The 23,906-nt window shown below is 38.0% G+C and overlaps 3 protein-coding genes across 6 annotated transcripts in view; 1 reads left to right on the top strand and 2 right to left on the bottom strand.

Moving 5' to 3' along the window:
• Positions 1–23,906, bottom strand: part of LOC132863899 (ribonuclease inhibitor-like) — a 201,148-nt gene that overhangs the window by 54,064 nt on the left and 123,178 nt on the right. The gene's annotated exons all lie outside the window — the stretch shown is intronic.
• LOC132863895 (NACHT, LRR and PYD domains-containing protein 3-like) overlaps positions 1–23,906 on the top strand; it is a 373,784-nt gene that overhangs the window by 298,659 nt on the left and 51,219 nt on the right. The gene's annotated exons all lie outside the window — the stretch shown is intronic.
• LOC132864252 (guanine nucleotide-binding protein G(I)/G(S)/G(O) subunit gamma-10-like) lies at positions 11,427–15,484 on the bottom strand. The gene is made up of 2 exons (XM_060897591.1): positions 15,386–15,484; positions 11,427–11,549 (listed from the first exon to the last, which is right to left on the bottom strand). The coding sequence occupies exons 1-2, from the start codon at positions 15,482–15,484 to the stop codon at positions 11,427–11,429; spliced, it is 222 nt and encodes a 73-aa protein (XP_060753574.1).

The following is a 23,906-nucleotide window of genomic DNA, read 5'->3' as shown; positions in this document are numbered from 1 at the left end:
TATTGTTGCACCTCAAGTATCGATAGGAATTCTCACTGTGGTGCCAGAGGACAGCCTGATGTCTCCACAAGGTTTGCCATTGGAGGTCACTGATACAGCAATAATCTTGGAGGGTGTTATAGCAATGGATGGACTTGAGAATGTTCCACATGCCATTTGTCTTGTTTTTGGGCTGATCTATGCTTTAAACATGGAGTACCCTTCACAGCTTAAACACTTTTGAGTTCATTCAAAGGGTTTTTCTTTCCCTGGGGCACAAATCTCTCAAACCAAAACAGCAATCACTAAAAAACTTACTGTTTTAATGTGCTTTTGTGTTTCTGATGGCAGAAACAAGACCATGTTACTGTAGGTCTGTTGTTGCATTTTTTTATTTTTTGAGTTTTAATCAGTCACCTGCCAACCTGGATACAAAACCAAAACTGATTCAACTAAAAGCTTTGTAGTCAAGAATTTGTCCAATATGTTTTTACATACAAAATATGGATACAAAAACCAAAACTGCAGTAACAACTTGTTTTTTCTGTTTTTCATACGTTTGTAACAGCAGAAACAAGACTGTAGGTCTGTATTTGCATTTTGGGTGTTGTATCCAGGTTGATGGGTGACAAATCCCTATACCCACAACAAAAATGTGTTTTAATCATTTATCTGTGTTTGTAGTAACACAAATGTTTTATTGTAGGGTTAAATTATTATAATAAAATGATTGTTTTGACAACATAGTAAATTTTGTTAGTTTTTGTTAGTTTACCTGACTTAAAAATGTGAGGCAATCGGTTACCTTATATTTATTAGTAAAGTGAACACTAATAATAAGTTACCTCAACTAATGCTTTTTAGTCACCAGTACTTAATTGTACTTGGCAATTAAGTTTAGTCTACAAATACTATTTAGTTTTGCCAACTTAAAATGAAAACGTTTAGTTTACAAATACTATTTAGTTTTACCAACTCAAAAGTAATACATTACTTATAAATTTAAGGCAAACGGTTTCCTCACTTTTTTAAGTTAACTCAACTTATTACGTTTTACATTGAACTCATTACATTAAAATATCACATCACTCACAGTGGCTGGAGTTTCCTATCGCCAATCAGTAAAACAGGTCCTTCTCTGCTCTATCAACTCTCTACAAGCCTAGTGAACAATGCGCATGCGCAATCACCAATCAGCTCTCCACCTACAGTGCATTGTGAGCATCGAGATTAATGCAATATGATGCAATTTTTCTAAGCAATCCAGATAAAAATAACTCCAGCAAACTGCTTTGTTACCTGTATCAGCTTGTTTTTCCTTCAGTAGACATCGCAATTGGCTTTAGAAATTAATTTTGTAATTATTCCAAAATAAAACCTTTATTACATGCATCTAATGATGAAAGGCAGCTCAAAATACACACAAGTCAACCATTTTTTATTAAAGCATTATATCATATTATACCATTATATACGTTTATAAATACACACACACACACACACACACACACACACACACACACACACACACACACACACACACACATATGAACTTGTCCACAAGATGTCGCTATAACACTGTGTTAAGACATATTCACGTACTTTTAGCACGGTTTGAAGCCTCTTGATGTACCGTAGTGTTGGATGGTTAAACACCTGCCTGCTGTAACCACGTTGTTCTAAATAAAGTGGTGACTTTTACAGCAAGCCGTTTTAACATTTACAGGCTAAAATTGACTATCCTGAATGAACATTACAGATATTAACAACATATTTTTAACTAGTTGTAACTGCATTCTGACTAGTCACAATGACAGTTAGAGATATCTGTCATTCAGATTTGAATAGTCAGAAGTAAGTGACAGATATCTGCAATGACGTCACTGACACCGATATTCAGCTCGTCACACATCCTTAATGACAATTGCAGATATCTATAATTGAGCTTTGCGGAGGCAGGAAAGTTAAAATAAATGAAAGTTCTAGATATCACAAACCTCATTTTGACTCGTCAGTATAGTTGTGACTTCCCATTGGATATTCACCCAGCAAACAAATGATTTGAGTTTTACATGGAGCAGAAGAAATGGAGGTTGGTGTTGTAGATAAAATAATTAGAAATGCCATGAAATAGAACACGTACACAATCAAGGGATTTGTGGGGAACGAGAGCTTCGTACACTTGAGAGTTGTCTAAGACATTTACGTCGTATTGAACATTTATTGTCTCCAGACACACTTGAGGACCTACAACAGAGTCTGGATGGTCTCAGGACACTGATGTCTGAAGTTCGTCTAAATCACACAAAACTGGTGTCATTCGTTTGTGCTCGATTTGTGCCCGTTTGTGCCGTTGAAATGAACGTCAAGTATATTTCCCCTTCTTAGAAATAACAAATACAATACGGGACTGTGACGTCACTCTCCACCCCAGTTCGTCTAAATCACACAAAACTGGTGTCATTCGTTTGTGCTCGATTTGTGCCGGTTTGTGCCGTTAAAACTAACCTGGTATCTCCGAGTCCTTCTTAAATATAATAGGAAAAATACTTGTTTGTGACTGTTACGTAACTCTCCACCCACTATCGTCTAAATCCTCCAAAAAGGTGCCATTCGTTTGTGCTCGATTTGTGCCGGTTCGCGCCGCTAAAATAAACATTGAATCTTATTTCCTACCTTAGAAATAACAAATACAATACGGGACAGTGACGTCACTCTCCACCCCACTTCGTCCAATTCGGACAAAACCGGTGGCGTTCGTTTGTGCTCGATTTGTGCCTCTAAAATAAACATTGTATCTAATTTGCTTCCTTAAAAATAGCAAACAGAATAAAATAGCGGGTCTAAGGTGAGTAGATATCAGTAGCGTACACCAGAGACATCCATTTATGTGTCAGAATACACGGGACACAGTTCAAATAAACTGTTTAAAAGTTAGAAATGGTTAAGTGGCTTAATTTTTTAAAGAGACAAGTATAATTAAACAAGCAAGGCTCTATTAATAGCCAACATATATTTTATAAGGAGCTCCTGCATGCATTTACAGTGTATAAATAATTAGGAGATTAAATTAAAAAAATTAGAACACAGAAATATGAAACGATAGAAAAAAAATTTAATTACACTTTTTCCCCCAAAAAATTCCCAATACAAGCCCTCAATGTACTGTTTTTTTTTTATTCCTGAGTCATTTACTGAATCTATTCAAAACAGCTGATTCGTTCATTCAGATTTTATTCAGTTTTTATGAATGGGTCATTGAATCACAAATAGAAACGGGTTGTCGTCCAAATCGCCTTAACCCGGTGCTATTTGTTTGTGCTGTATAACACCATATATAACTTATTTATTCCCTTCATAAGGAAATTATAAAATGTCTGGAGGAGACGTGACCCCACGCAAGCCGTTCTATATACCTATTGTTTAAATACGGTCACGCTTTTTTGTGCTTGCGCGGTGCTAGTTTTTACTGTTTGCCGTGTTTTTCCCCATTTTAACTGTGGAGTTTAGCATTTTAGATCTGTGCTTGAAATTGTCAGGTAAATTGCCAGGTTTGCGTGACGTGAGTGTTCCTTAAGTGATTTTATAATTTCTCAAGAAATGAATAAGTTTTTAAATGTTTTTCCTACCGCACAAATCGAGCACAAACGAACGCCACCGGTTTGGAGACATTTGGACGGCACGGGGTGGAGAGTGACGTCACAGCTCCAAATTGTTTTTGTTATTTCTAAGAAGGGGAAATATACTTGACGTTCATTTCAACGGCACAAACCGGCACAAATCGAGCACAAACGAATGACACCAGTTTTGTGTGATTTAGACGAACTGGGGTGGAGAGTGACGTCACAGTTCCCGAAAATATTTTGGTTATATCTCAGGAAGGAAAACAGATACAGTGTTTGTTTTAACGGCACAAATGGGCACAAATCGAGCACAAACGAACTAAGCCGGTTTTGAGCGATTTGGGCGATGTGGGGTGGAAAGTGACGTCACACGGTCAAAAAAATAATGTTTAATATCTCAAACACCAAACCAGCACAAACGTTCGTTTTTGCGGCACAAATCAGCACAAACGTAGCACAAACGAATGGCATAGTTTTGGTGATTATTTCTTTTTATGGGGTGCCAACTTCACGGAGGTTGGTAACCAGGGACCAAATTGGTTTTCTTTTGAAGCAAGGCAACCCAGTTAAGCGAACTGCAAAACTTTTTGAATGTTTCTCCTCATTTTTATATAAGAGGACAAAGTTGCTTGGTGTACCAGTGAGGAGCAGATTTTCTGCAATAGAAAATGAAGAACTTGAACATCATGTAAGAAGGCTTCAAAACCTGCATCCAAATTCTGGATATGAGATAAGTGATCGTTTACTGTATTGTAGATTGTTCTGCTATAACAGATTAAATTGTGTTTTTTAATACCTGACATTATTACTACTTTAGATGATGAGAGCCTTGTTACGTGTTGGATGGATTGCTGGTCCCATGACGTAGGGTGTGAGAGATGTTGGCTCAGGTAAACCCAGCAGCTATTGCTAGGAGATGGAGCACCTTACCCCAACAGCCTGTGGCATATAGATGGAGATATGCGCCTTATAAGGTGAATTCAACATGGGGAAAACTGTTGGTTACCCACAATCTATGACCTCTATACTGTAATGATTTAGTCAGCGTACTCCTTCGTTGTTCCCATTCGCGGCGCGCACTTGTGACGTCATTCCCTAGTGGCCAGACTTTTATACTCGGCAGCACTATTTAAGCGCGCCATTCATGCTGGACTGTTGCCAGATGATCTCTCTTCAGTACGACGCGGTCTGTGAGTCCTCCTGTGAGTCCTCCTGTGAGTCCTCCTGTGAGTCCTCCTGTGAGTCCTCCTGTCGCCTCCTGTCTGAAGTTAGCCAGTATTCTCGCTGCTGTCGGCTCCGAGTGTGGTTGCCAGGTTGGATTTACTTTTTCCCCTTTTTGTTTTCTTCAGAGAGTTGCTGTTCTATGCTGCCTGCCTTTTTTCCCCTAGTTTTTTGTCCTCCGGTGTTTTCCTGCCGGTTGGAGTTTATTTTTAGGATTCGGATTTGTACGAACTTTTCTCTCTTCCGTTCCAGTGGATTATTTATTTTCTCCCTGTTTGGATTCTATTTTTTCCCCTGTGATTGGATTACTATTATTTCCTGTGAGTGGATGACTTTTGTTCTGTGTCAGAAACTGTAACTCTACGGACTATTTCCTGCTCCTGTGCTCATGTGTCACCTCCTTACAGTTGTCTATGCATGAGGTTTGAGTGAACACCTTTGCCTGCTATTGTTTAATACCGAATTACTTAACTCGTTCAAAAGAGAGCTTTAATATTGGCCTGCGTTTGGGTTCTCCCCCAACTCTCAATGCTGATAGATTTAGTCAATGCTATAGGTCAGGTTTTGAAGATTTAGCCATGCAGTAGACATCAAGTCAGTGTTCCTGACAATTATTTGGCAATGCAGTAGAACACCAATGAAATAGCTATTGGCCAATAAAGACAGCCAGTGCAGTTTCATTTGTGTGCTTTAGTGTAAACCAGGGGTGGTTCTAGACCTTCTTTAGGGTGGCTCCAGCCCTCTGTCTGTGATCTCAGCCACCCTAAAACTTTAAGTATAATTTTTACTTTCAAAAATAAACAATAAAAATGACGTTAAAATGCAGGACGTTTCGTCGACGTGAAAGAAAATTATTCATCAGTTTGATCCAAAAGCGAATTTTTTTACTTTGCTTTTACGCGCGTGCGTTGTAGTCTTTCAATAGTGCGTCATCAGCTGTCTGCTTTATATGAACGGAGAAGCACAGGTACGCGCAGCGTGCACGCGCAGTCAGAGCTGGAGGCGTTTATCTATAAGGTTAATCGGCAGAAAACCGCAACCAAAAGCAGTGAAATTTCAATTTTCTTATTACCGGAGTTGTAGCACAAACAAAATAATGCAAACAATCCATTCAATACTAAATAAAAATAACATTTATTGATTTGGTCTTTGTCTTGTGAATATTAGTTTATTAATGACTGCATTCATTGGACACACTGTTTGTAGAGAATGCACACATACATGAACTGATCTGATTCAAGACTGGCATCATTACATCATGCATAAAATTGGTGTCCACTTTTGCCATTAAATAATACCATAACCTTTGGCTTACTACACTGTAAGCCCTTACAGGTTGATTGAACTTAAAAAATTTATGGAAACTCGTTGCCCTAAAAAAGTTAATTTTGTCTTGTTGAAAAAACAACACATTTTAAGTTTAATGTACTTAAGATTTCAAATGCATTTAATTGAAAACCTTTAGTTCGTTGAACTTAAAATGTGTTGTTTTTTCAACAAGACAAAATTAACTTTTTTAGGGCAACGAGTTTCCATAAATTTTTTATGTTCAATCAACCTGTAAGGGCAGTTATGCACAGAAACCATATGTGAAACCTATCTGGATGAAGGTTGTGAGTAGACAGAACCCAAAACTTTAATTTAAATAGTTATTTACAGCAAATGATTTAATAAAGATACACCTGCATTACAAATAAGGACAAAGGATAACAATCATTTATTTGAACTTACTATTTATTTGAATTCACTTATCAAAATCAGTTTTCAAAGACTGACAAAAACAATGAAATACCTTAAGTACCAATTAGCCAATTTTAAATCTTTAAAACAGTATTTTAAAACTTTTCCAAATATTTAACAAGCACAGTGTTGTTATATTGTATTAATAAAGAACATGAACATTTGTCCAACCCTAAGGCATAGCTCAACGAAAGGAAAGGGAACGTTTTTTATCTAACGATTCTGAAAGAGTACTAGAAGAAACATGAATTTACCGTACCTGTTTACATACTGTACGAGTCTCCATCATCAGAAGCCTGGACAAGAGATTGGAGATTACTAAAATAGATTTTAGCAGTATACAGTTTTTTCTAGATATTAATTTTTAATTGTAAAATGGGATAAGTGTATTTTAAGGCTATTGCAAGACTTAAAACTACATAAACATTCTTGATACAGGCATGGAAAAGGCTGGCTTCTTGCATAGCTCCCATGTTTAAGTCTGTAATGTTTTAACAAGTATCCCCTTTTGTCACAAGCAAATATGCAATACTTACATTTCCAGATCATCTTGATTAGCCTTGCTTTGAAGTTGAATCTGCAGAGTAATAAAAAACATTAGATTGCTTTTCACATGATAACAAGAAAAAAATTATATCTTTTGATCTGTTATCTACAAAATTTCTATCCAAAATAAAGTACTATCTAGCTATCTATTTATTTATTTAGCATGTCATGATACAACAAACTCGCATTAACCGAAATGTATAGCTAACACCACGCTGATGAGCACGAGCTTGCATTTCTTTAAGACAACTAACGGTTACATGGTCTAGTTTTTCTTGCGGGCAGTCGAATTTCAATTTAAGCTATTTTGTTTGATACTTCACTCACAAAGAAATGTAAAAACTTCTAAAAGGTTAATGATAAAGTTGCGCTGTATTTAAACCATGTTGGACATTTCTAATATGGTAAACCGCCAAGATGCAAAAACAACATCGAAAAAAGATATAGTTTTACACAACAGATGACGTTTTCGGTCATTTGTTTAATGAGAATTATTGATCAAAAAAAGGTTAAGCATTAGATTTTAAATGTGACGATTCCAAAGAGCATGTCGTAACATAGAACTATATAAAAGTGTCGGTTGCGACTGATAGATACAACACGATGGCGAACGTTAACATGTAAACACAGCCTAAACATACATTTAGTTTTACTGGCTAAATGTTATACATCTCATTTATCAATGTTTTATAATGTATTCGCTGTTTCAGACCAAAATGTAAAGTCCTACTCACCAGCAACCGTTGATGAAAATGCGCGCTACATCCTTGTCTGACGTCAGTTCAAAGAGCCAATCAACATCTTCCTTGTATTGCGTTGCATTGACAACAGACTAAAATAAGCTAAGTTAAGTAGATTCAATTTAAACAATCCAATAGAATGAACAGTATCATGCAAATCGTACAACAAACTAAAAACATGGAGTAATTGTGCAAACATTTTGGAGTTTATGTTTATTGTACCTAAGTAGTTTGAATTAAAACAATTTCAGGGATAACAGTGTATGTAGTCATAAAACTCTTCTTGTGTTAAATTCTCACTGAGCGCTAAAACCCCCTAAAGATGAGACCCTAGAACTGCCCCTGATGTAAATGTACAACCTTGGCAGCCTGTTTTGTTTGTCTTGATCATGTAGGCTGCAACTCAAATATTTCTTGTGGTAGACAATAAAAAAGCACAGTGACATCTATCACAACATTGTCATAACACCTTTATTTGTTGTTTCACACTTTAAATAGGTACTTGTTCAATAACCACAAGTATGTTTTCTGTCTTTGTATTCACCATTTTACATGGTGCTTTGTAGTGCATGGAGCCATAGATGGACATTCGCAGCTGATCACTTATCTGAATTGCAACACTGATAACCGTCCCAACACTGTGCTGTCTCAGTTTCTTAAAGCTACGTTCCTGTATGGCCTGCCGTCCGGAGTCCGGTCAGATTATGGTGTTAAGAATCTTTTTAGGTGGCCTTTTTTATGAATCTTTTGCAGGGTATTGAGCACCACAGTTTCATTACAGGGGAATCGGTCCACAACCAGAGAATCAAATGTCTCTGGAGGGATGTGTTTTTGCTTGTGCTGCAATCCTTTTACAGCATGTTCTATACTGTTGAGGACTCGCAGCTTCTGGATCCAAGTAATGACATCCACAAACGTCACAGTTTTTCTTCCCGAGATTCAAAAATGCCTTGAGCGCTTTAGGGAGGCCTGGAACATCCACGCATGCATACAGAAAACCATCGAACACCCCCTCAAATCTGGACGGCAATGGACAGTGCTGCACTCAACAGTGTGTTTGGGGAAAATCCCTACAGACCACAAAATTTGGAAGCAGTTCTGACATGACATGGAATTGACTCTTTACCCACTACTGATAATGATGATGATCTCCCTACTTTAATTGAAAGGCATTCTCAAATCAATCTCAGTCAACACCAATAGGCAGAAATTTCAAATGCTATCGAAACCCAAAACATAAAATCACAACTGAATGCATCCACTGTCGATAGAACACAAGAGATATTTTTCCTCTTACTGTATTATAAAGTTTATACATTTGTTTACACTGCAATTAATGAATGTAACTTTCACTTGACAGTCAAATTGAGGTCTAAAACAACCCGTGCTTTTACTCTAAAATCCTCTGCCACTTGTAGGTGGATTGTTACCTGCAGTATGGATACATACATCTGTCAACACAGCAAGTTCTTTACCAGTGTGAAAGTATGTGCATACATTCAGTTTGCATGTTAGACAGTTCTCAGTGAAATTTGCTGCTTTCCTTTTGTTTAACACAGCATAGTTGAAAATTGCAGATGACCTTGCTTGTACTTTGTATATTTTGGAACATTTACATGTGTATAATTTTCACTGTTTGGAGAATGTGTAGATGTCGTTATTCTTACTTTGCTTGTGCATTTACTCCAGGTAAAATGTAAGCAGAACAAATGTGTTTAAAAAAAAAAAGAAATAAGAACTGATGATTTAAACCTACTGTAATTTCTTTCATTTTGAGTTAATTAAAAATAATACAGTCCCTTGCGGAGCTCCTGTGTTGCTAATGACCATGTTGGATACACAGTCCTTCGAGCTGCACAAACTGTGGTCAACCGGTTAAATAGTCATGATCCAGTGTATGAGAGATTGTTCAATTTGCATAACACGGGGCTGATCCCACAGCAGTCTCGGTCAAATGGTGGTAAAAGCACTAGAAAAATCAGAAAACGTGTGTATGTGACAAATAAAATTTGATTTGATAAACCATGTGACTCAAGGGCTGGGAGATCTGATCTAGGTTCAGACAGTACATTTGATTTCTGATGGGAAGCTGACCTGCTGCTCATGAGGTTAGGAAAGCAAGCAGCATTAGCCTGAATGTACTGAACTCCAACAGCACTATCGGTCAAAATGTGTGTGTCTACACTCACACAGTTCAGTCAGGACCACTTTGTCAAATAAGGATTTATTAGATTAAATGCATACAGTTAGTGTTGGTGGTATGGTTCTGTTCTGGGGAAAAATCCTCGCGCCCGTCCGTGCGCATGCGTGGACAGAGCGGGGAGAGCAGCAACTAGAAAATAAAATAGACCCCCTGTATAACAGCAGAACCATTAATCATGTATATTATTAAATATGCTCACTTACATGTTCTGAAAAATAAATGGAGAGAGAGCGAGAGAGAAGAAAAACGGATACGTGATGAAGATTTCTAACAAACTGATACACGAACAACGGGTTGCGGCTCGGTGGAGTCGGGGTTGGAGGAGGGAGTTTAAATCGCATCAGCAGCGATGCGCTAGAAAGCGGCGCAATGAATGTGAATTTAAAGGGTCAGATAATATGGATGTAGTAACCGGATTGGTGCGCGTCAGGAACAGCTGATTAACAGCTGATGCAGCTTGACGTGACCTGCCTGAACTAACACCATGTTTGATTTCTTTGTCCTCTTTTATAAACGTTTTGAAGAGAAACTATGCAGAATCTTTTGTTTCTGTGAAACCTTTGTGGGGTTTTTTCGTAGTTGTGTTTTCCCCAATTCAAATCTACTGACTAAATCCCGAGGTCACGGTGGCTTAGTGGTTAGCATGTTCGCCCACCTTGTGTGTGTGGAGTTTGCATATTCTCCCCGTGCCTCGGGGGTTTCCTCCGGGTACTCCGGTTTCCTCCCCGGTCCAAAGACATGCATGTTGGGTTGATTGGCATCTCTGGAAAATTGTCCGTAGTGTGTGATTGCGTGAGTGAATGAGAGTGTGTGTGCCCTGCGATGGGTTGGCACTCCATCCAGGGTGTATCCTGCCTTGATGCCCGATGATGCCTGAGATAGGCACAGGCTCCCTGTGACCCGAGGTAGTTCGGATAAGCGGTAGAAGATGAATGAATGAATGACTTTATAATGAAGGTTTTGTGATTTCACACACCTGACAGAAAGAGTGACATAAGCACTGTAACACTACGGTATCAGGACAAACTGTACATTACACCACACAGAGGATGTATTGTTAGCAGTTCAATCACATGAAAAACTGACAGATTTGTAAAATTAACAGCACTTTAAACATTATGATCATTAATTAACATTAACAACGTTAACTCCCAAAGAAAAGAAAAAAGGAACAGTACAATCCTGCTCTGAACGACCCACTTCATATCTCATCATTTTAAATTTCAAACTAATAAAACCCCAAGGTCACACAGTTTCCTCACTTGTGTAAAAAAAATCTTTTTAATCAGACATTAATCGTCTCTAAAGCACTGAGAAGGCAGGAAGTGAGCCGTCATCACAGTCCACATGGTGCACTGCAGGAGATCAAGTAACTCAGAGCAGGACACATTTGGGAGAATAGAAGGGGTTATATTTGTCCGGGACTCCAATCAGCAGTGCGTCTTTATGAGCATTCTGGAGGCAGAAACTCTTCAGCTCTGTAGCTGCCTGGGAGACCTGAACAAACAACAGGGTTAACGTCAAGCACAACAAGTCCTCGGGAAAATACAAACACAAATGTTCATTATAATAATCAGAACCTATCTATCTATCTATCTATCTATCTATCTATCTATCTATCTATCTATCTATCTATCTATCTATCTATCATCAAGGAATATGATGCATGTGAAAAATACTACAAATAATATTCACTATTATGGAACTTTACATTTCAAGAGAAAATATTTGTAATTTTCATCCACTTTTCATCTTTATGTGGGATATTGTGCACAATATCACACAGTATTTTTTTACATCCACAAAACTGCCAAATATATATTTCACACAGGTCTATATGACTATACACTCACTGTCCACTTTATTAGTAACACCTGTACATCCATACAGTTATCTCATCCACTCACATGGTAGCAGCGCAATACATAAAATTGTGCAGATACACCATCGTGAGCTTCAGTTAAGGTTCACATCAAACATCAGACTGGTGCTATGATTTCTTTTTAATCACATCTTTAGTATAAACTCATGTGGAAATCCCAGTTCCCACCAACATGCATGCCACGGTTAAAGTCGCAGAGATCAGAATTTATTCTGGTGTTTGATGTAAAGATGAACTAAAAATGTTTTGGAATTGTCCTCCTGTCACCTGATTGGCTGCAGGAATGAGCAGGTGACCCTGTTCCTATTAAATTGGAGGCAAGAATGTAACTGTGTTATTAAACACCTTCATGAGTCAATAAAAAAAGAATTAATGACATGTTTTGCTTTAAACAGAGTGAAAAACGCTTCTGTCTGATCTAAAAATTAACACGTATTTAATGAAATACTGTCCTAATTTTTTTTATTGAAACAAGGTATGTTTATGTAGAATTGCAACTAGCTTCATTTTCAGATGATGCTAAAAAAAAAACATAATACAAAACGATATTTTTGTAATTAATGCGCGACATCATCTGTATGGACTGCACAGACCTACACCAAATACACACACTTCTAATACACATCCATCAAACTGTTTACATGCTGTTTTGCACACTTTTTTACTTTTTTGCTCTTTGCACATACTGTACAATATTTCTGTCCTTTTGCACAAACTCTACAATATTTCTGTCCTTTTGCACAAACTCTACAATATTTCTGTCCTTTTGCACAAACTCTACAATATTTCTGTCCTTTTGCACATACTGTACAATATTTCTGTCCTTTTGCACAAACTCTACAATATTTCTGTCCTTTTGCACAAACTCTACAATATTTCTGTCCTTTTGCACATACTGTACAATATTTCTGTCCTTTTGCACATACTGTACAATATTTCTGTCCTTTTGCACATACTGTACAATATTTCCGTCGTTTGTTGTTTTTGCACAAATCCTATACATTATCTCAGTGACCTGCTGCTAAGAAACTGTGTTCACTCTAGTATTACTGCACACAATATTGTCTGAACTTACAGTATGTACATACAGTATTTACACTGGTCTGTTTCTGTTTATTGTCTTTTGTGTATTGTCTTTTTTGTACTTTTTGTATTGGCTTGTATCTTTTTGTCTGCACTGTCTTTTGTCCTGCACTGTCTTGTCTGTCTTGTCCTGCACTGTCTTGTTTGTCTTGTCCTGCACTGTCTTGTTGTCTTTTCCTGCACTGTCGTGTTTGTCTTGTCCTGCACTGTCGTGTTTGTCTTGTCCTGCACTGTCTTGTTGTCTTGACCTGCACTGTCTTGTTGTCTTGTTTGTCTTGTCCTGCACTGTCTTGTTGTCTTGTCCTGCACTGTCGTGTCTGTCTTGTCCTGCACTGTCGTGTTTGTCTTGTCCTGCACTGTCTTGTCCTGCACTGTCTTGTCTCACACTGTGTACACCAGGTTACACAGATGCACTTTATGTATCTAGGACTAACTTACTAAGTCCTTATAACTCTGTGTTGTTTTATGTAGCTCCCTGATCCTGGAGAAACGTTGTCTCATGTCACTGTGTACTGTAACAGCTCCATATGGTTGTAATGACAATAAAAGCTTCTTGACAACTTGACAAAATGAAAACAAAACAAGTCACAGTATTTATGCAAATAAAGGCTTAACGTTTTAATGATCATTACATATTAAAAATCCATTATAAATGATACAGTACCAATTGTTAGTTGATGAAACCATTTCAGATCACTTCATGATGACCTACATTATATTCAAAATAAAGACGAGTCAGTTTTATTGTGTAATTCTATAATAATTCCCTTTTCAAATCACCGTAGCTGGCAGTATAAGTGCACCAGTTGGCACTAATTTAATCCATTATAAAATAGAAATCTCAAGAAGTTAGTTGGTGAAACCATCTCAGATCACTACAGAATAACCTTCTCTATGGGCAAAATAAATATCAGTCAATTTTACTGTGGAATTTACTTAATAATTCCTATGTAAGTCACCATATCTGGTGGTACATAATCCATTATAAAATATTAATAGAACCATCTCACATAACTTCAGCATGACCTACTCTATGCTCACAATAAAGATAAAAAAAATCTACTCTGGAATTCTGAAGTCATTTTCATTTAACTTTACTATACCTGTCAATACAATTCAACCAGAAGCTGAATTTGATCCATTACAAAAGGAACATTTCAAGATGTTGGCTGATCAAACCAGATCAGATCACTTAAGAACGTCCTCCTCTACGCTCACAATAAACATCAAACCATTTTACTGTGGGATTCAAACTCACTATGTTTCAATATAAAATATGACGTTTTGATTTATTTCCAAATTTGATTTACTTTTGAATGGACAGTTGAAATAGTAGTTTATCAAACCAAGTAAGGTCATTTTATAATGTTCTATGGACACTGTAATGATCCAGCAATTTTACTTTGGAAGTGTTGGATATTTGCTCTTTAAAGTCACTGCATCTGTCAGAATAATTGTGTCATTTTTAATCCATGATAAAATGTACATTTCAAATAGTTAGTTGATCAAAACTAAATCACTTGGTGACTTTGAGGGGAAACTATTTAAAATGTCATTTAATATGTCTAACATTTTAAAATATCCATTTTATAATGGATGAAATTGTGCCTTTTTGCACAATAATATTGCTATAATGACTTTGAAGTGGAATAATTAGTAAATTCACAGTAAAACAGGTTGAACTTTATTTTGTCTGTACATCAGCTGATGCTCAGATGATGTGAAATGTTTCATCACCTAACTATTAGGATGTCAATGTTATAATAGGGTTAAACAATCTGCTACACCTTTTCTTTATCTAGCCCATTGTTAATGTGGATTAAAACCTGAAGCATTTATTCTCACAAATAATGTGAATTGTTCGTTTTGTGGCGCAAAAATATCGTTTGTAGTAATTGTTGTTCTGTGCAGTAGGAGCTATTACCGCTAAGTATCTAAAGGCCGCGCCCCTAAAAACATAAAGGTGCTGCGAGTTTAACCTGCTGTCAGAAAGAGCGGCTCGGCGACCCGCAGTCACGTTTATTCACTACAAACAATACACAAGTTATGAGTCAAGAAACAAAACCCAACTAGTAACTAAGTAACAAGTGCCTTTTTCTCCACAATGATGACTTTATCTGCTACATTTAGTTAAGAAAGTAAAGATTAGTGCTAAAAGTTAAGCTAACTAGCAGCTGAGCTAACGGTAACCGTTTCTCCAAGTGGATTTGAGACACTTGGTTGAACAATGTATTAAAGTTTATATGTATATTGTACAAAAAGCCCCACAGACTTTCAGCTAATGACTTGTTGTTTAATATGACAGTTAATTTGGAAGCCCTCAGTTAGCACCGTGTCATTAGCTAAATGCCACATGTTCAGGACTTACGGTAATCCGGCGGACACTGGCCTCGAGCCGCAGCTGTTTCACCTGTTCCCGAGCGAGGGCCAGGCTCGTGCTGCTGCCGGTGCCGTTAATGTTCGACATGGCGACAAGTGGAAAGATTCGACACTAAAAAAATATTTATAACGCCCAACAAGCACAAAGCGGATGCGCTCACTATTAGATAGATACCTACTTCAACAGGTTGCCAGATATCCGCTAAAACATGGCAACCCTGTGAAAAACCGTTACGTATTATGCAAAAGTTTTCGCCCCTCTGCAACTTGAGGGTGAACAAAGACAAAATGTCCCTGTGTTCAGCCTTTTGTCCAGTCATTCACCATCAGTAAGAGTTTTATTCAGGAACCACCACAACATGGTGTTTCCCCCAGGCATTGCTGACCTTGAAGACTTTTATATATTATATTAGGGCTGAGAATTAATAAATTAACACCGACACTTATTTTATCGAGCAATAACACAGTTTATTATTATTATTATTATTATTATTATTATTATTATTATTATTATTATTATTATTATTGTTATTTTCTATGTTTATATAATAATAATAATAATAATAATAATAATAATAACAATACTAATATTAATAATAATAATAACAATAACGATAATAACAACACTTATTATCGTTATTATTATTATTATTATTATTATTATTAGCTATTTCTATATAATAATAATAATAATAATAATAATAATAATAATAATAATAATAATAATATGATGTTGATCAGTACTGTCTTCCAAGACGTCATCACACGTCTCAACCAATGAGAGCATTTTGGCTGGTTGTGTATGAAGCCACCCTGAGACGTCATGCCTTCTTTTGAACCAATGTTGTGTCAGTCAGCTGTATGGTCCGGTGTTTATCAGCAATCAGGTCTGTGCTGAACTCAGAGTTTACGATGACCCATTAGTTCCTCAGGAGCTCTCGGCTGCACTATTATAAACTGTTGTAGAAAGGACATTATTTACATTTACACTATTTACTGTAGAGTGTCACCCAAATGAGGATGAGGTTCCCTTCTGAGTCTGGTTCCTCTCAAGGTTTCTTCCTCTTATCATCTCAGGGAGTTTTTCAAAGCACCTTATTTGTTTTACGTGTGTGCAAAACAAATGTAATTGCACCTTTGTTCATATAGCAGTACTTTTAAAATAAAAGTGTGCAATATACTTCTTTTAAAATCATCATTGAATTTTGTTAATAACAAAGATTAACTGTGATTAATCGCAGAAAAATCACATGATGGTGTGCATCCTTTTGTTTTGAATGACCTCAAATTCAGGACCTTGTCTGGAACAGCACCACCACCTCAACATTCTCATTGAGCTTTATGTTCCCACATGTTACCTGCTTTCATTGATTAACACTTGACACTTGGTACCTACTCAGTGAGTACCTACTCACCTGTACCACCTTCAAATATTTAAAAACCATCTATTGTCTACAAGCAACTGAGTCTTTGAAAATGGAACATCCTACAATCATCAGAATAATAGAAAACTGTTTCATTACAGAAAAATGATTTTGATATTATCCTTTGTTGGATACCAGCTCATGTGGGATAAAGTTTAACAAACTGTATGAGGTGAATGCAGAAGTAAATGGTGGACTTAATTATTGTTATTATTTTAAAAATAGGTATGATCAGATTGTATATACAAGATGCCGAATTGGTCACTCAAGACTAACTCATATATACTTATTGAAAGGTGAAGAGAAACCGGTTTGTGACCTGTGAAAAAAGGTCTTGAGTGTAAAATGCATTTTAATAGCATAGCCAGTTTTAAATTATATTAGCCAATGCTTTTTATTTAGAAAATACTTTAATGAACATTTTTAATAAGGTTTCCTTTGGAGGATTTTTGGATCCTCTATCACATATTAAACTTATATATGAAGTGTATGAATGTTACCATTACTCCTGTTACTGTTATATATGTATGGTTTAGATTGTAAATATATTTAAGATTTAAAGCATTAATCGTTATATGCACAGTAATGAAACAAGTTTCCCAGTACAATGAAATTCTTTCTTTGCTGTCCACATTGAATGCTGTTGTGTAAGATTTGAGTTTTGAGAAAAATAAAGTATAAAGTATCACACTGGTACTGTAGGCTCAGCAATAGTAAAAAGGTTTCACAATTTATTGTGTGCTGCTGCGCATCAGGACCCAACACTCCTCATGAAGCATATGTGAGGCAGGGCCCAGTTCATTCATTACATCAAGATTTTATATGCATGATTCAAACAAGAAAACATGTAAAGGAAACATATCATCAATCATTGGCTTAGATGCACAACGCTTGCTCACCTCCTGATCAAGCTAATCGTATCTTTACCAAGGTCTACTAGAAGCTGAGTCTGTGAGCTTATGAGCCTGAGTTCTTGTCATATTCTACAAAAACACTGACAATAACATTTCTAGTCAGAAACAACTACCAGTAATGAGCACAGAAGGACAGATTCTTGTAAACATCTCTTTAGTAAAGATTTGCACCACAATGCCCAAAAAAGGAAACTAGGTAAAAAAGTAAAATTAAGGAAAAAAATCAAACACACACATAAATACAAACATAATTAAAAAAACAACAACTTTGCAGCAAATAGACTATGTAAATATAGAACTACAGACTGTTATCTGTTTGTACAAGTGTACAATGTTGAATGAAAGAGAAAAAATATATATAACAATGTTACTGTAATATGTGCAAAACTTTTATGCCACTGTAGATGGTAATAGCAGCAGCAGTAACATTAACAATGTGCAAATTGAATGCAACTGTGGATAATGGTAGAAATGGCATTAAAATTAACAGTATGCAGTGAGATGCAGCTACTCGATATAACAGCAGTATTATTATCAAATGTGCAAAATGGGGAGGAGCAATTTAGTTCAGCTGATCTTTGAGATAGATGAAACTAGTTTATATGTCCTGCTACCTGTTTAAGAGTCTAATTGCTGAGGGGAAAAGGGATCTTATGTTGCATGCCAAATTTCCTCAGAGCTGGTACAATTTCTGGATGCCTCGGGATGGGTAGAAAGAGAGAAGCAGTGTAGGGAAATTAACATAGCTGCTGGTCATAATATTAGCAAGCACTAGATGATAAAGTGCATGTGGTCTGATGTAACAGAGCACAAGTTTATTGGACGTATTATGTCTACGCCTGACTAAAGAGATAATAAGAAAACGCTCTACTGCCTTTAGTAGACTTTGATATTCTGGGAACTACCAGAAGTCCTGAGTTTTGTGATCTCAGAGAGCGTGAAGGATTGTAACGTGTTAGAAGACTAGTTAGATACTAGTTAGACTAGTTAGATCATATTTTCTTGTCCTAGTGAGAACTCTGGCAGCTGCATTTTGGACTAACTGTAGCCTATTTATTAAAGATGCAGGACAACCACCTAGTAATGCATTACAATAGTCCAGTCTAGAGGTCATGAAAGCGTGAACTAGCTTCTCAGCATCAGAGACAGACAGGATGTTTCTCAGCTTGGTAATATTTCTACAGTTTACAGTTATAGCCATCTGTATATTATGTTCATAGTACACACACATCTGTAAATTACTTCCATATTACCACTTTATTTAACTTATTAACTCCTGTAAACACTGTACAGTATATCCTGCACTTGCTACTATTGCACTCTGGTTAGACCTAAACTGTATTTCGTTGCCTTGTACTTGTACATGTGTAATGACAATAAAGTTTAATCTAATCTAATCTAATCTAATTTCTATGGTGGGATTAGGTTGTATTTGTAGGAGTTTTGAAGGAGTTTTCTAGGAGAATGTTGTGATCTATAGTATCGAATGCAGCACTAAGGTCAAGTAGAACTAATAGTGGCATACAGTCTTGGTCCGAAGCTACCTTTAAAAGTTACCTTTTAGAATATTACACCAGTAAAAGTCTTAAAGTATCTGATATTTACTGTACTTAAGTATCAAAAGTCATTTTCTGATATTTAATGTACTTAAGTATTTGAAGTAAAAGTAAAAGTAAAATTTCAGTGATTTTCGGTATAAGACCAGGGGCGGTTCTAGGGTCTCATCTTTAGCCCTCAGTGAGAATTTAAAACAAGAAGAGTTTTATATTATATATTATATGACTGCATAGGGGGGCACGGTGGCTTAGTGGTTAGCACGTTCGCCTCACACCTCCAGGGTCGGGGTTCGATTCCCGCCTCCACCTTGTGTGTGTGGAGTTTGCATGTTCTCCCCGTGCCTCGGGGGTTTCCTCCGGGTACTCCGGTTTCCTCCCCCGGTCCAAAGACATGCATGGTAGGTTGATTGGCATCTCTGGAAAATTGTCCCTATTGTGTGATTACATGAGTGAATGAGAGTGTGTGTGTGTGTGCCCTCCGATGGGTTGGCACTCCGTCCAGGGTGTATCCTGCTTTGATGCCCGATGACGCCTGAGATAGGCACAGGCTCCCCGTGACCCGAGGTAGTTCGGATAAGCGGTAGAAGATGAATGAATGAATGAATGAATGAATGAATGAATTTGTGTGTGCGTGTGTGTTTGTGTGTGTGTGTGTGTGAGAGAGAGAGAGAGATTATGACTGGTGGTGTTTATTGTAAGTGTTTGTTGCCTTTTTGGACTCCTTTATAATTTGTAATGTTGCTCCCATATAAAACAGTTCAGCACAAGCCCAGACATTTTTAGGGACATGATTGAGGACAATGTCCCGTCCAGAGACAAGCTGTTTCGTGTTGAGGTTTTGTTCAAACTAGAGATGATCCGGATACTCGGCTGAAACGAGTATCCGGTACGGATAAAGCACTTCTGCCGAGTACGAGTATTATACGAGTAATACGAGTCAATATCTGTGCTCGGATTGAATGAAAATCATCATTGGGTAGCTGATAGTGTCAGCGTTCTGTGATAGGCTAGTCACAGCGCCCCTCCCCTACAGTGATAGGCTAGTCACAGCGCCCCTCCCCTACAGTGATAGGCTAGTCACAGCGCCCCTCCCCTACAGTGATAGGCTAGTCACAGCGCCCCTCCCCTACAGTGATAGGCTAGTCACAGCGCCCCTCCCCTACACACATACAGATGTATTGTGTTGCTGTGTCTCGCTCTGCTCACTCACAGTCACACACAGAACAGCTCTCTGTCTCTCCCTCAGTCACTCGTGTTTGCGGGTCTTTTCCGTTAACGTTTAGGGTTTCTTCAGCTTTTTACTTCGGGTTGTAACGTTAATAATACGTACTTACTAACCAGTAGAGTTCTGGTAAACGTGGGTTCGTTCAGACGTGGTGCTTGCTTGGTAGAATGCGACTCGCATTGCGTCTCTGCCTGTCGGAGATTTTTTTCTTTTTTAAACCTTCAGCTGTCTCTAACCAGTAACCAGACACTGAGTGTCTGACACGTTTTTGCTGTATTTCATAAAAACATAAAGGTAGTAAGTTAGTGTTATAAATATTACAAATTAATTAAGCTACACACACTCTCTCCCTCTCTCTCTCTCTCTCTCTGCCAGTCATCTAAGTTTTTTCTTTTTAACCATCAGCTGGCTCTAACCAGTTTTTTTTACTTTACGAGTGTCTGACACTTTTTGCTGTATTTCATAAAATATAAAGGTAGTAGTGGTATAAATAATATTATAAATTAAGCTACACACACACACAAACACTCTCTCTCTCCCTCTTATGATCAGTGATACAGAATAATGAGTGATACAGAGAATACTTCAGCTGACACTGAACCAATGGAGGTCCTCCTCCACCAAAGACCAAGAGGACTTCTGCAGTATGGGACTCTTTCACTGTTTCTGAAAATGATCCCTCCAAAGCCATTTGCAAGCTTTGCAAGTCCAAGCTAAGCAGAGGCAGAGATGCAAAACATTACAACACAACATCTCTACATAACCATCTGCTATATGTCCATCACATGAGAAAGCCCACTGTATCAGCCACCTCCTCTCCTCTTCCTTCTCGAGTCACTGGTGTTCAGCTGGGTGCTGCTAAGGGCTCACATTCATCTTCCTCTTCACCAATACTCACTGCATTTGCAGCAAAGCAGCCATTCTCAGCAAATCATCCCCGGTCAAAACAAATTACAGAGATGATTGGTAAAATGATCTGCACTGATCTTGAACCTTTCTCTGTGGTGGAGAGGAGAGGCTTCAAGCAACTTGTTGGCTTTTTAGAGCCCAAGTATAAGATCCCATCGAGGCACTATTTCAGTCGAACTGTAGTGCCTGAGCTGTATGAGGCAATGAGAGGGGAGTTGGTCCAGTCACTTAAGGCAGCTGAAGGAGGTGTCATCAACCTCACTACAGATCTCTGGACCAGCAATCACAATGCATATCTCTGTCTTACTGGGCACTGGTGTGAACGTGTAGGGGAAGCTTCAGTACAGAGGAAAGCAGGGCTGCTAAATGTTGGTGTGCTGGACATTGAGCACACATCAAACAACATTCTGTGCTGCCTTAAGGAAAAGATGAGAGCGTGGGAAGAGTCTGTTGGTCAGTCTGTCACAATACGGTTTGTTGTTTCAGATAATGCCGACAACATGGTGAAAGCTTTGACTGAATATGGGCACATTCGGTGCGTGTCCCATACGCTTCACTTGGTGGTGATCAAAGCACTGGAGAAGAACAGGGTTGTGACATCCCTTCTCTCCAAAGCCAGGAGCATATCTGGCCATGTTCATCGCTCAAGCAAAGCCAGCAACAGACTACATGAGCTGCAAACACAATTGAACCTCCCCCAGGGACGCAGCAACAGATATAAAAACAAGGTGGAACTATACGTTCTACATGCTCCAGCGGCTGGTGGAGCAGCACAGGGCTGTGCAGATTATGACACAGGAGTCTAACATGGGTAGAGCTCCAATAATCATCTATCCAAATGAGTGGGGGTTAGCATCAGACATGCTCACTGTTCTTAGTCCTTTTGAGGAGGTCACACGGGCACTCTCAAAACACAGCCATCTCCATCTCTGAGGTCATCCCCCTCCTACATGGCCCCTGCTTCATCATCAGGTCACTGCATGTGGGAGGTTGAATCTGATGTTCATGGCTGGTGATGATGATCAGGATGCCACAGTGGGGCTGGGCCAAGATGTTGCAGCTGAGTCCAGGGAAAAGTTAGGCACAGCAGCAAGGAAACTGGCAGCCAGTCTGAGCAAAGAATTAGAATGGCGTTTCGAACCAATTTTTGCAAACTCCACATTTCTGCTTGCCACTCTCCTTGACCCCAGATATAAGGTCAGCTGTTTTCCAAACAATGTTGATGTGGAGGCACTGAAGAGGACATTACCCCTCAGGATGGAGCTCTGTGACCCTGTGGCTACACCTGCAAGAAACACAGAAGAGACACCTGCCACCAGCAGCACTTCAGTCTTGTCTTTCCTGCAGAAAAAGAAATCGGCTATGCCAATGAGGACACATTTACCATCAGGTGATATGGAGGCCTACCTGACAGATGGGGACATCAGCCTTACCGATGACCCAGTGAAATACTGGTCAAGCAAACTTCAGTGCTGGCCCAATCTTGCACACTTTGCACTGCAGCATCTCAGTTGTCCACCTACTGTACAAGTGTCCAGTCTGAGCGTGTTTTAGCACAGCTGGAAATGTGGTCAGTCCACAGCGTGCAAACTTAGACCCTAGCCATGTGGAACAACTGGTCTTCATTAAAGTCAATGCAGATCTGAAAAACAGCGTCGGACTATTTGATCCGTAGAATACAGTCCAATTGCTCTCTCTCTCTATCTCTCTCGCTCTCCCTCTTACTCACTCTCTCACACACACTCACACACACACCTGGTGTGGAAATAAAAAAATAAAAAAGAACCAAAAAAATAAAAAAAATCAAACTGATCATAAAAAAATGAAAAGTTAAAAAAGAAAGTTATGTTGTTCATTACATTTTACTTCATAATTGCACTGCATTGTTTTGTTTTCATTGTTGCAAAACTTGTTCTGTAATATAGTTCGTTTGCTATCGTGATCAAAACCATTGATCTGAAGCTCAATCCTGATGCTGTCCTGTAAATATTTTTCTAATCAGCAATAAATATAACAATTTCTGATCAACCCATATCAATTGCATGCTTAAATTAACATACCGGTCAAAGCCCCGCCCATTTCAAGACAAGCCGGGTTAGGCCCCACCCACTCCGAGTACAGATACAGATACAGATAATTCATATGGTTAACAGATACAGATACAGATAATGCTGTACTCGCTCATCCCTAGTTAACATCACTTTTTAAACAGGTAAATTTGTTTTAAATGTGTGCATATTGTTTTACGCACAATGCAAATATATAAACTAATCGGAGCATATCAATATATCAATATATATATATATCAATATATCAATGTATTTAAAAACTACAATAGAGACGCGCCAATGAACTTGTTACTAAGCGCTCAAATCAGCATCCATACTTGAAGTTCGTCCAGTTTAGGGTTAAAAATCAGTAGTTGTCTTTTAACTAGTGACAAACACTAGTGACTAGTGTTCATTTATAGTAGCTATAACCA

This window comes from Tachysurus vachellii, chromosome 21, assembly GCF_030014155.1.
Source record: "Tachysurus vachellii isolate PV-2020 chromosome 21, HZAU_Pvac_v1, whole genome shotgun sequence".
NCBI lineage: Eukaryota > Metazoa > Chordata > Actinopteri > Siluriformes > Bagridae > Tachysurus > Tachysurus vachellii.
This window is presented reverse-complemented; position numbering and strand designations above follow the sequence as displayed.

Coding starts and splice junctions, on each gene's coding strand:
- LOC132864252 (XM_060897591.1), bottom strand. CDS start 15,484: ATGTCGAACATTAACGGCACCGGCAGCAGCACGAGCCTGGCCCTCGCT. Junction 11,550..15,385: donor CCAGTGTCCGCCGGATTACC/GTAAGTCCTGAA, acceptor TTGTTTGTTCAG/GTCTCCCAGGCAGCTACAGA.